General features: G+C 42.5%; 2 protein-coding genes across 4 annotated transcripts in view; one reads left to right on the forward strand and one right to left on the reverse strand.

Annotated features, from left to right (window-relative positions):
• Positions 1–5,494, reverse strand: part of ak9 (adenylate kinase 9) — a 37,899-nt gene extending 32,405 nt beyond the window's left edge. The window contains exons 1-11 of one of the 3 annotated variants that reach the window (XM_063223062.1): positions 5,419–5,494; positions 4,980–5,125; positions 4,750–4,813; positions 4,588–4,652; positions 4,362–4,458; positions 3,744–3,856; positions 2,896–3,057; positions 1,954–2,079; positions 1,418–1,492; positions 1,070–1,171; positions 619–758 (exon numbers count right to left, since the gene is read on the reverse strand). In XM_063223062.1, the coding sequence (XP_063079132.1) occupies positions 619–758; positions 1,070–1,171; positions 1,418–1,492; positions 1,954–2,079; positions 2,896–3,057; positions 3,744–3,856; positions 4,362–4,458; positions 4,588–4,652; positions 4,750–4,813; positions 4,980–5,125; positions 5,419–5,425 (1,097 nt within the window). In that variant the 5' untranslated portion in view covers positions 5,426–5,494. The remainder of the gene's footprint in view (positions 1–618; positions 759–1,069; positions 1,172–1,417; positions 1,493–1,953; positions 2,080–2,895; positions 3,058–3,743; positions 3,857–4,361; positions 4,459–4,587; positions 4,653–4,749; positions 4,814–4,979; positions 5,126–5,418) is intronic. The other 2 variants (XM_063223063.1, XM_063223064.1) reach the window with 2 other exon arrangements.
• Positions 5,495–5,639: 145 nt separating this feature from the next.
• The window catches only part of fig4a (FIG4 phosphoinositide 5-phosphatase a), a 131,255-nt gene continuing 124,090 nt past the window's right edge, over positions 5,640–12,804 (forward strand). Inside the window, exons 1-2 of the mRNA XM_063223065.1 lie at positions 5,640–5,858; positions 6,205–6,272. Coding sequence (XP_063079135.1) covers positions 6,210–6,272 — 63 coding nt within the window. The 5' untranslated portion in view covers positions 5,640–5,858; positions 6,205–6,209. The remainder of the gene's footprint in view (positions 5,859–6,204; positions 6,273–12,804) is intronic.

Genomic DNA, 12,804 nt, shown 5'->3' on the forward strand with positions numbered 1-12,804 from the left:
CCTTAACACATAATACAGACACGGACACTCACACACACACACACACACACACACACACACACACACACACACACACACACACACACACACACACACACACAGTGTACACAAAGTAAGTGAGTAAAATGTATTTGTATAGCGCCTTTCGCAGACAAAACAGTCACAAAGCGCTTCACTGTAGGTTCAAAAAGAACAGATACAAATAAGCAGCAATACACAGCATATTAAGAGGAGAGCCTCTGTGCTCCCCCTCACACACACACACTCACAGTGGGTGGATTCCAATATGCGGCCTTCCATCCTCCCTTGCTCACTTGCCAGCTTGTGAAACCATGATGCCATCACTGACGACAAGAAATCAATTCAATATCTTGCAAAAGCGCAATTCTACTGTCATTTCCTCATTTGCAATGGGGATGGTGAATGAAGAATAGTCCACAAAAATGGTTGTAGCTAGGCTGACAGCGGGGAAACTTAATTGTTTTCTCCACAGAGGCGGGGCGTCAGCAAAATGCGAGGCCACAAGCACAAGTGGAGAACGGGAGAGTGCATATTGGAATGCACACACAGACATCTCAACACACAAACATGCACGTATGCATACACACTAGAACTGACCCCACAGCGAACTCTGGCTTGCCCTGGATGATGCTGCCTTCCTTGAGGGCCACGGGGCAGACTCGGCCCCAGCGGCTCCTTCTCCAGCGCACGCCCGGCGCCGGCGTATGCCTGGAGGACAGCGTGCGCAACAGCTCCTCCTGTGGTGGGGAGGGGACCAACACACACACACATGCACGCACACACAGACACACACACGAATGTGCGTGCGCACACACATGCACACACATTCCCACACACACACACACACACACACACACACACACACATGTAAACACATACACACTGCAAAATAAAGTGCACACAGTTGCTGGTGCACACACTGCACATCTATGTGTGTGTGTGTGTGTGTGTGTGTGTGTGTGTGTGTGTGTGTGTGTGTGTGTGTGTGTGTGTGTGCGTGTGTGCTTGTGAGTGTGTGTGTGCAGTGCTTGTTTGGGGAGGTGCGCACCGAGTCGATCTCATCAGGGATGTCCTCCTCCTCCATCTGCTGCAGCCGAATAGGAACAGCGGCACGCGGCAGAGCCATGCTGTCCAGACGAGAGATCACAGACTACACACACACACACACACACACACACACACACACACACACACACACACACACACACACACACACACACACACACACACACACACACACACACACACAGTATACATAAATAAATATATGAATGGGAACAGCGCCGGAAAGGCGGTGTTGTTCATCTGAGGTTAAATCATGTCTCCTGAGATATTTTCAAGTGTACTTCATTGTCAAAAATCTACTGAAACTAAAGAAAGCTTTTACGTTATGTACCATGAAGATGTCCTCGGAGGACTGATTTCCATCCACGTCGAACCGATACATAGGGTGATGATCAGCCATGTAGTCCTGTCAAAGAAGAAGTACACACACACAAGCACGCAGACACGCGTGGCGCGGCGCGCACGCACACAAACACGCACATATGCACACGCACATGGGCGTTTACACGCACAGATGCACGCACACGCACATGCACACGCACACACTCAAGACACAATAGACAGCAATTTTTGAGCTATTTTTTTCTTTGTGCTCTTGTAATTGCTCTGATAAAATCAGTGAACGTACGCAACTTGAACACCAACTACATGTTATTGTTGCCTCTTACAAAAAAACAACAAGTAAACCAGGTGATGTAGCCAACACACGCACACACGCACGCGCACACACACACACACACACACGCGCGCACGCACGAATGCACACACACACACACACACACACACACACACACACACACACACGCACACACACACACACACACACACGCACACACACACGCACACACACATGTGCCACTAGCTCACCTCCAGTGGTCTGAGCACCGCATCTTTGTAGAGCATGATCCTTGGGTAGACGATGTCCGGGTGGTGGTCCCTCAAACGCACCAGGTGGGTAATCATGTCTTTCTGCAGCTCCACCTCCTCAGTCTGCTTAAAACGTCACACACACACACACACACAGACAAAGACACAGACACACACACACACACACACACACACACACACGCACGCACGCACACGCACACACACACACACACACACACACACACACACACACACACACACACACACACACACACACACACACCCTTTCATTCATATTGGTACTTCATGAGATTTAATTTATTTCTGTTCCCTAAAGCACATTTTTTTGTAACTTTTTGTAATTTCTGTAGCTGCTTTTGCGGAACTCTTCACAAAGATGCACAAACCTAAAACCAAACCAGCATAACTAATTGCACAAAAACTGCTCTGGACTCGGTTTGCAATATACAGTAACACACACATTGCAAAATGTACCAAAAACGATCTATTGCACAGTACAGTACTCATTTTGGATAACTGTGAACACTATTCACTGCCATACACTATTTCCAAATAATGAACATACTCCTAAACTCCTATAACCTCCTCAAAATAACGTACTTTTTGAATAGAGAAACCAAGATGTAAAGTGTGTTTTTAAATTTTACTGCATGTGTCCAGTTGTTCTACTTATCTGATGGGTGTTTCAATGATTTGGAACAAAAACAGTACATTGTACGACTATTTGTAGCAAAAAAGTGTTTGCAATGTATCTACACAGATATGGATACTTGGTGTGAAGTTGTTGTATTTGTTTGAAGACTTCTGCAAAACAAAGCAAGTTAGAAAAAACTGAGCTTTAGGTATAAAAAACCAGACAGACAGACAGACAGACAGACACGCACACACACATACACACAGCCAACTCTTGGTGCACTGTACCTCCACTATGTCCTCCTCCTCCTCTTCTTCCTCTTCCTTGTCCACCTGGCTCTTCTTGGGCTCCCTCTTCTCAGGGTTCCACTGCTGCCTCTGGAAGAAGCGGCCTGTCAGGGCGTGCTGCCGCTGGCCCGACACCCGCTGGACCAGGTCCCAGTCCGAGCACTAAACAGCAGGCCCGGTGGAAAGAAAAGAGGTAGCCCCTTAATGCACGCCATACTGTACATCCAGTGTCATTGAAAAGTCAACTACCATAGTACTACAACACTATGACATAACACAGTGCCTTTGCTAATGCACTACGACTTGTTTGTTGCCATTCTGGTAACAGCAAATTCATAACGCTGTGGGAGAAGAAGAAGAGGGAGGGTGGATGAAAGAGTTATACTAGGATCATGGGGGACGTGTAACCTGATGCATCAACTGATTTCTTTGATTTAGTCGCTATAATGACATGAAACAGAGCCCCTTCCTGCCTGGAAAGGAGACATTCATTTCATTCATAGCCTACATGGGAGATGGTTATGGATACACGCAGGGACACCGCCAGAAATGTTGGACCCCCCATAAAAGATTCAAATTTTGGGGCCCCCACCCACAACTAGGTTATAGGCTAGCAAGACATCCACTGAGGATTTATGCTGTCCTTTAGGCAGAAGTCATTCACAGGTTTTTCAAAAGCGGTTTACTTTACACACAATTTAATGTTATACTCTCGTGCGGAAATCCGCACACACAGCTTTCTATGCAACACACAAATGCCTATGGAAACAGTATTGATTTATGTGTGTTGAGTAGAAGGGTTTTTTTGTTTTTTGTTTTTGCTGTTTTGTTTTTCACTGATGTGCTACCTTGATGTTGATGATGACGTCTGGAGACAGAGGCAAGTTTCGGAGGAGTTCAATCTGCTCATGGATGGCCATGTACTCCTCCGATATGGTGGGCATGCAGCTCAGCACATACCCTGCCGACCAAGCCAACATGTTTGTCAGGACAAATAGCACAAAAACTTTAATGCTTGGGTGCACTGCAAAACATGCACTATACATACTATGCGTTGATTGATCACACTGATATGAATAGAAGGCTTTTGAAATTGTACTGTATTGTGTTATGCATGCTATTCCATTGCCAAACTTTAAGCTCAAGCCTATGTTTAATTATTCTTTGAACGAGTTAGGTAGCCTTATAATGTGCACTGTTCCATCAGTGGAAAGTCCAACTATTCCTTTATTATGATGTGCTCATTGCCATTCTGAGAACAACAAACTTACGCTGGGGGCTATATGGAGTGAGATGCCACACTACTCAAAGCCACTTTAGTTGTAAATGAAGGTGAACGTTTCTCCCTACTTGTTTGGAATTCAAATGTGTGACCACTGGCAGGTATGCTTTAGAGATCCTTGTCATAAGAAGGACAGTGCAACGCCTGAATTTATGTAACAATATGGATGAAATATACTGTTTACCATAATGCTGCACCTCAGGTGAGTTCAGTTTCTCCACTACCAGCTTGGCCACTTTTTCCTCTGGGATGGCTTTTCCACTCCTGAGTCTTTGAAGCATCTGTTCAATATCAAAACAATTAACTATATTACATAGATTAATAGGCTACTCAAAAGCATGACGCAAGTAAAATAAAAGGGAGATTTAGTAAAGAGAATACAACTGGCATTAGCTAGCTGTAGGGCCTACCTCTGATGGTGGCTGTTCCTCATCATTTATTTGGCTGTTTATTAGATTGTTCAGCAAGTCAGTATCTATGTGCATTATAAAAAAATAAATACAATGTTATACTGTACAATATGATACTTAATTAATACTTAAAGTGATAAAGTAAAGTGGTAGAAGCATTACCATCTATGAGTACACATTTCCAAGCCTGGGCCAGTTTCTCAGCAAGGGTAGTCTTGCCTACTCCCTAAGCAAAAGACACAGCATGGGAATCTTGAGAAGAGTGCGCTTTAATGTCAATGAAAATACTGCATTATGGCCCTCGCCCCTCTGATGCAATTTCATGATAATGCACAAAATGTTGATGGCGGGGATGTGATGTGTCAGACAGTAGCTACGATCTCACAACTTACTGGTTTCCCAAAGACCACAAAACAGGTGGGCTTGGATAGCAAAAAATTCCTCTCGGCTTCATTCTCAATCAGACTGTCCACGGGCTTGAGCTCCACTGCCGTGGGACTGGAAGTTGAACCTGTAGACATCTTGCCTGATGATGTGGCTTAAAATGAAAGAATAGGCCTATAATTCAGTCAGCTATGGTATTTCAAACTTTGCTATAATCACGATATTTTACGATGCCTTACCCCCACTAAACCCGCGCAAACAGCCCTTAAATAGCGTTATTTTGGCGGCAGTGGTAATGGGTTTCCTTTCCGATTTCTACACGTATCCATAGCTTGTTTCATTAATGTAATTATGTGTAACGCTTCCACTACCCTACTTTTTGCATTGTTGCATGGGTTACACAGTTCATTAAGTGAGATGTGTGGCATAAAAATCACAATGGCTTACCTGACATGCTCTCAAAAAAAGTTTAGAAAATGTGAAAGCAGAATGCTACTACCAAATTCAGTCAGCCCATGTCCTGTCAGTCTGTTGACTGGTATCCATAGTAACACACCACACATCACGTATTTCAAACAAGTTGGTAGAGCGAAATTAAGTACTTTCTTGGGGCATACCACCACCATACGTAAAGTTCAATTAATTATGAATTTAGTAACTATGTAATCGGGATCTGATGTTTGGCATTAGGGTTGAAACAGAGATTAAATGGTTTGTTTTACTTGTGTTTTGAAACGCCAATTGTGCCTTCCTTACGCCGTACTTTTTGACCTACGGCGCTACCGGTTGCAGCTGAGCATGATGACAGTCACCTGACGGGGCTCTCTTGGTTTGGCAACAGAAACGCACGCCTTCTCTCGTTTGTTGGATTTACATCATGCAATAAGGTAAGTCGCAATATGTTAAAAGGACAAATAAACCCGTCTACGTTTGCATGACTGAGCTCAATCCATAGCATTGCATCATTGTCATTTATCGAGCTCAACAACGATACCAGGGTGTAGCTAGCTCAGTGTGTGGTGATAGGTCTGATGATGATATCATTGTGATATCCCTCGTTTCTATTCCGGACGTATTTGGATACAGTTAGCGGCTTTCGTTCGTCAGTAAAATATGTTCGTCTAACTGTAGCAAGCACATACCTGCAAGTTTGGAGTAAGACTTACTAGGCCTAGTATGACTCTAAATGGCCATGCTAACTTTGCCATCACTTCTCCATTTTTCCTTCTCCAGAAATCATGCCTCTGACAGCGGCTGTTATTAGTGGATTGCAAAAGTTTGTGCTCTACGAAACAAGAGCGGTGAGTATCTCCAAGCACACGATCAATCAAGTTGATAAGATTCTTATGAAACTGGTGATGTTTCAACATACACTATCTGTGCACACACTCAATGACTACATTTTATCAGCAAGTATGGCTTATTTAAATATGTGTGCATGTGTGAGAGAGGATCTATCTCTTTAGGAGTTCATTTTGAACTTTGGTGAGCACGTCACATGCACTGCATGAAAAAGCAGTCGGCAGAAGTAGTGTGGAGTAGTCAACATCTCTACATTTACACACACACACACACACACACACACACACACACACACACACACACACACACACACACACACACACACACACACACACACAGAGACACACACACAGAGAGAGAGAGAACTGACGCATTTCTCTGAAAGCTAGGGGCATGTGTTTGCTTCCTGGAGAAGAAGGCAGTTTAATGGTGTGCCCTTCACTTTGGTTGTGGGTGTACTCCCTTTGTCATGGCAACAAGCCTGGCTCTCTGGTGTAGTGAAAGTGAAAGTCAGACTTGGGCTACAAGTCGGACTCCCTAACGGCTAACCGTGTAGTGATGAAAGCAAACATTTTGTATGCTTGAGGCCTGGCTTCAAAGCCAATTATTTGTTGCTTTTATATACCGAATATGATAGTCAGCATCTTCTGTAATTGATTGGTTCCAGGGATTTTTCTAGGAATTTTTGGCATGAGGGAGCATCATGGCAGGTAGCGGGGGTGAAGGGGGGAATTTACTAGGGTCGCTCAAAAAAGTAATTTATATATTTAAAAAAAAAAAGAAGTATGAGGGTGCACCCGCGGAGGTATGAGGGTGGAGCGCCCCTATTTCCCCGTTCAGGAAAAGCCCTGGGTTCATTTTATTGATTCATTTTATTGGAAGATGTGTATGTCCAAATATAATAAGCACTCCTTGCACCTTTTTGGAACTATTTGATTTTGTGTAGTACTTATCAATGCTTTCTGAACATATTTAACACAACTTTTCAAAATTACCACGATCACAACGAAAACCTTGATCATTTTGGTCACCATAACCATGAGGTAAAATGTATGACACCCCTAATGACTTGCACATTGCAATCTGGTGATATATGATGAATTTGTGGCAGAAGGCATTTGAGGTAGAAACCCGAGGATTCAGCTATGAAATTCCTATTGCCCGTAGAAAATACATCGCCTTTTGTTTAACATTTAAAGGCACAATGAATACATTTCTTGTCATTCTGAAGTTATGAGGAGGAAATGGTCACAGTTTATACCCCTAGTAGAAATGAGCTGGTTCAGCAATTCACTATGATTCCAGCTTTGACTTTTACTGAAGATGTTAGGCGACAAAGTGTGGCAACGTCAACAGACTTGGATGAGAGGTTGGAAAGACTCAGTGTCACGGTGTACAGTATTGTTATCCGATATGGTGCAGTTTTTTTGAATTTCAAACAGTAATTATTATTGTCAGCATTTTTTACCACGGTTTAAGGGTATCTCAGTTATCGTGACAGCCCTGTAAAGTATCACCGTAAAGCCTAAGCTTAGAATTTTGACTATCAGAATCTCTGGTTGACTGTATGCCTCCAGACGTACTTGAAGCCTGTTTTCTTGTGGCTAATTGCATACTTCATATTTAGGGGTGTAACGGTAAGTTACACAAAAATCACGGTTCGGTATGTACCTCAGTTTTAGGGTCAAGGTTTGGTACATTTTCGATATGTTTATTTCACCAAAATATTGTCAAAATACAAACAGAAAAAGGAAATGCATTCAACATGCTACTTTGGGTTGTTGATTTCATCAGTGTAAGAAATAGCACTTTTCTCAAGGTTTACAAAGAACAAGCCTCTACACCAGTTTTTTTCTTGCATTCTCTCTCAGTGTTCTGCACGAGCCTCTGCATGTAGTGGCAGCATAATGTAAACACATGAACAGAGTAGCCTGTCACTACCTTTCGGTACAGCACTGTTCGATTCGGTACAGGTCTTTTCGGTACGGTACGTCGGTTCGGTACGATAACGTTACAGGCCTATTCATATTTGTTGTGCCAAACAGGGATGCAGGGGATTTGGTATAGCTGAGACCTGCGGTCGAAGCTGCCCATTGGCTTTTATTGACCAAATTGGAGCGAGGTCATTAGTAGCATCTGTAATTGCTTATTTAATGTCATTGACCTACGGTAGTCGTTGTCAAGAGGAGAAATGTGCAGGTGAACTTGTGTGTGTGTGTGTGTGTGTGTGTGTGTGTGTGTGGCTCTGGACCCCCCTGATGGAGCTCCAACACACACGAATGGCAGCTTGCATTAAGGTCTCACAGGACAGATTATAAACTATATTGATGCTTCAGATATCAACAGAAAATGTTTTTGAAGGGTTTGATGAACGCTATACACCTTTGTAAAAAAAATGCATTTTTGTGTGGAATCATTCACACAAACTATCATTTTAAGTAAGCTTAGCCTCTTTGTGCAGATGGTGTCGCTGGCAGGCCTCTTCACTATTTGTTGAAAATATTCAAATGGATCATAACAGCATTGCTATGGCCTTACCATGAGCTTTAAGTAGTTGTTGCCATTACAATTAGCCATAGCCATTACAATTTTGGTGACAGTTATAACATAGGCTTTGTGCAAAGGGGTTAACACACACTCACTGCAACTACACACAAATGGTGTACTTTTCTTTGCAAAATGTAAATCCATTTGAGATCATACTTTTCTCATGAATACTTTTGATATTTAAACACACAGAGAATGAGACTTCAATCATGGATGTTTATTTACATTCACCAAAAAAACTAAAATATAGTTTTACGTGTAAGTGAGAAACACAAGAAAACACAATACACGTCTACTGAAAACAAAAGGAAATTACTTTACCATCCATACTGAAACGTCCATGCGCTTTGCTGGATCTGGCCACAACAAGATTTCATCAAGATTAACCCCATTGCCAACTTTTGTCCTCTTTTCTTGTGGGGCAGTCACCTATTTCTTATTTGATGAGCAGAGTAGCCTGTCGTCTGACCTTGTACAAAATAAAAGCTCCTCACAAAAGGCTCCTTTGACTTGGATGAAATAAAAGACAGTGTCTTGCTCTCAAACCTTTTCCAGCTCTGTAGGGCTTTATGGTCATTATAAGGGGTTCAGCAATCTCCCTGTAGCAGCCTTGGGCAGAAGTGGACCCCCATCATGCCCTGAGGGGTGGGCGGCCGAGCCGTGTGCTCACAGTGGGAGCTAATGGACACCCAGTGACTGTGACTGCGAGTGGTGTGGTTGGGTGCATTGTGGAGGCCGACCCACCCCCCAGGTCGAGGGCTTTTCACAAGGTGATGGTGGCCACTTTTGGGCTCAGAAGTGCTTGCTCACCTGAGCTCTGTCTGTCTGGTATTGTTGTTGTGGTGCATGAAAAGAGGGGCAGGCGAACAGGTCTGCTCTCTCTGTGTCTGTGTGTGTGTCTGTGTGTGTGTGTGTGTGTGTCTGTGTCTGTGTCTGTGTCTGTGTCTGTGTGTGTGTCTGTGTGTGTGTCTGTGTATATGTACAATGCACAGCAATAATGTGTACACCCCTTCTGAAAAGTAACTTTTTGAATAACTAGTGCAGAGCCTGTTGGGACTATTTGCCAGTGCAGAAATTAGTGAAAATTTCAGAGGAAATCTACATTTTAGTAATTGAGTAAACATTCAATCAGTCTCAGAAGACTTTAACGACTCATTACACAGTTTTCTGTCAAACAGTTATGCAAGTCCATCACGGATATCTAAGAAAGTAGAAATCAAAACTGGGGTGATTATTTCTCGTGGCACAATTTGCCACTCATGACGAGGAATGGCGTATGTGGGTGTCATCCGCCAAAAAAACCTCTCCCACAGCCCAATCACAAAAAAAAGGCAGCTAAGAGTTTGATGGGCTTAATTCTGACAAAAATGAAGGCTAATGGGACTCTATAGTTTACTATGATGAAGATCAATATTTTTAGAACTGATGGCATCAAAACTGTATTTTGGGGGAGAGATGAAGAATACTAAGAACAATGCTTGGTGCTTAAAGTGAAACTTAGTAGGGATACAGTCCTTATGTGGGCCTGCATGAGTGCTGCTGGTGTTTGAGAGCTGTTTTCATTGATGGAATCATGAATACATACAGCTCCAGGCCACTTTATTAGAATAGCATGAAAAAGTTGATTTATTTCCATAATTCCATCAATAATGTTAAACTGTCATGGATTATAGATTCATGGCCCAGTTTTTTAACTATTCCAATCATTAAATTGTTATTTTTACACATTTTGGTCTTCCAGCTAAAAAAAACCATGAATTGGGGAAATCGCATCATTAGAATATTGTAATAAAATCACAATTTTCTTCATCAAAATTTGTTTCACATCAGTGCACATCAAATCAAATGAAATGTGGTACTTTCTACACAATATGCAATGTTCAATACTTGGTTAGGACTCTCTCTGTCTTAATATTATTAATAATAACGGCCATGATGTGTTTAACATTGAAGTCAATGGCAGAAACAGTGCATGGGAGTAATGGAAGGCCAGATATCCTTGATGCTTTGCCGTCAGCTTTTTTTGTATAGCTGACCTGGTGTCCCACACTTCACTCTTCAATATACCCTGTAGATTTCCATGCCACGTTTTGTCGCTAACTCACCGGTTTAATTCTAAATCACCCGAAATGAAACCCCATTGAAAATGAATGGGGTTTTATTTCTGGTTAGTTAGAATTAAACTGGTGAGTTAACACCAAAACGTAGCATGGGTATCTACGGGTATATTGAAGAGTGAAGTGTGGGACACCAAGTCAACAAACAAGAACAGCTGACGGCAAAGCATCAAGGATATCTGGCCTTCATTACTCCCATGCACTGTTTCTGCCATTGACTTCAATGTTAAACGCATCATGGCCGTTATTAAGACAGAGTCCTAACCAAGTATTGAACATTGCATGTTATGTAGAAAGTACCAAATTTCAACTGATTTGATGTGGACTGATGTGAAACGAATTTTGATGAAGAAAATTGTGATTTTATTACAATATTCTAATAATGCGAATTTCCCAATTAATGGGTTTTTTGAGCTGGAAGGATAAATTATGTAAAAAGAAAAACTTGAATGATTGGAATAGTTAAACAACTGGGCCATGCATCTACAATCCATGACAGTTTAACATTATTGATTTAATTATGGAAATAAATCAACTTTTTCATGCTATTCTAATAAAGTGGCCTGGAGCTGTAGATGTATTGCTTTACGAATAGCGGATAAGTTACCATTATTCATTGACCTTCATTGTTGGTCATTGTGTTGTTTTCCATCTTGACAATGACCCTGGCCTCAACACACACCTATGGCCAATGCTGAGTTTCCGAAGAGGTGAGAGTGAGTCAGTGATTGAGTGTGATAACTGATCTGAACTCATTCAAATATAAATGGGGAGTTTTGAAGAGACAAACTGGGCATTAGTCTGGGTTTTTTGAACCACCATACTTTAATAAAATTGAAAAGTATGCCAATTAAATTATATGATATTAAACGTACTTTTCTGTGGTAAGCTTCACAGATGTTGCATTGAACTTACTCTATGTACATTTTGTAGATAACTTATGTGTCTATTGATTTTTTTTTTATGTGTGTGTGTGTGTGTGTGTGTGTGTGTGTGTGTGTGTGTGTGTGTGTGTGTGTGTGTGTGTGTGTGTGTGTGTGTGTGTGTGTGTGTGTGTGTGTGTGTGTGTGTGTGTGTGTGTGTGTGTGTGTGTGTGTGTGTGTGTTGGGGAGAATAAGAGTCCTTCAGAGGAACAGAACAGGACACTCTCTGCAGTGATTCGAGCACCCTTCTGTGTACCACCACCCACACTCCACACATACACCCATGGACACACACATGCACACTAGTCCATTTTCCTTTGTGGAACTCAGAATATATTCAACTCTAAACATCAATCTAGGTCACATATTGTACCCTCAAATGAATAGGCTATCATTCTATCATCATAGGGCATCCTCTTTGCCATGGAAAGTGTGGTCTGCAAAAAAAAATCCTGCAATAAAACATGGCACTTATGCTTAAGTTTATATACCCAGAGCCTGTGCGGCATTCAATTTAGAGGCTTTTATGCCTTTATTCGATAGGACAGTGTGAGATGGAGAGAGAGGAAGAGAGAGAGGGGGAGAAAGAGAGAGCGAGCGATGAGGGAGGATTGGGAAATGACCTCTGGCTGGAATTGAACCCCAGTCCCCTGTATACCAGTTAATGCCCTAACCATTTGAGCCACTGCTGGGCCCACGTTGGAGTTCTTTGGTTTGGGCAGAGACATAGAGAGAAGATTTATGGAGTGTTTTGATCCACTGTCTTTGTCTGATGTCTGATGTCTGTCTGTCTGTCTGTCTGTCTGTCTGTCTGTCTCTCTCTCTCTCTCTCTCTCTCTCTCTCTCTCTCTCTCTCTCTCTCTCTCTCTCTCTCTCTCTCTCTCTCTCTCTCTCTCTCTCTCTCTCTCTCTCTCTCTCTCTCTCTCTCCCCCTCCCCCTCCCTC

Source organism: Engraulis encrasicolus, chromosome 18, assembly GCF_034702125.1.
Source record: "Engraulis encrasicolus isolate BLACKSEA-1 chromosome 18, IST_EnEncr_1.0, whole genome shotgun sequence".
In the NCBI taxonomy this organism is placed as follows: domain Eukaryota; kingdom Metazoa; phylum Chordata; class Actinopteri; order Clupeiformes; family Engraulidae; genus Engraulis; species Engraulis encrasicolus.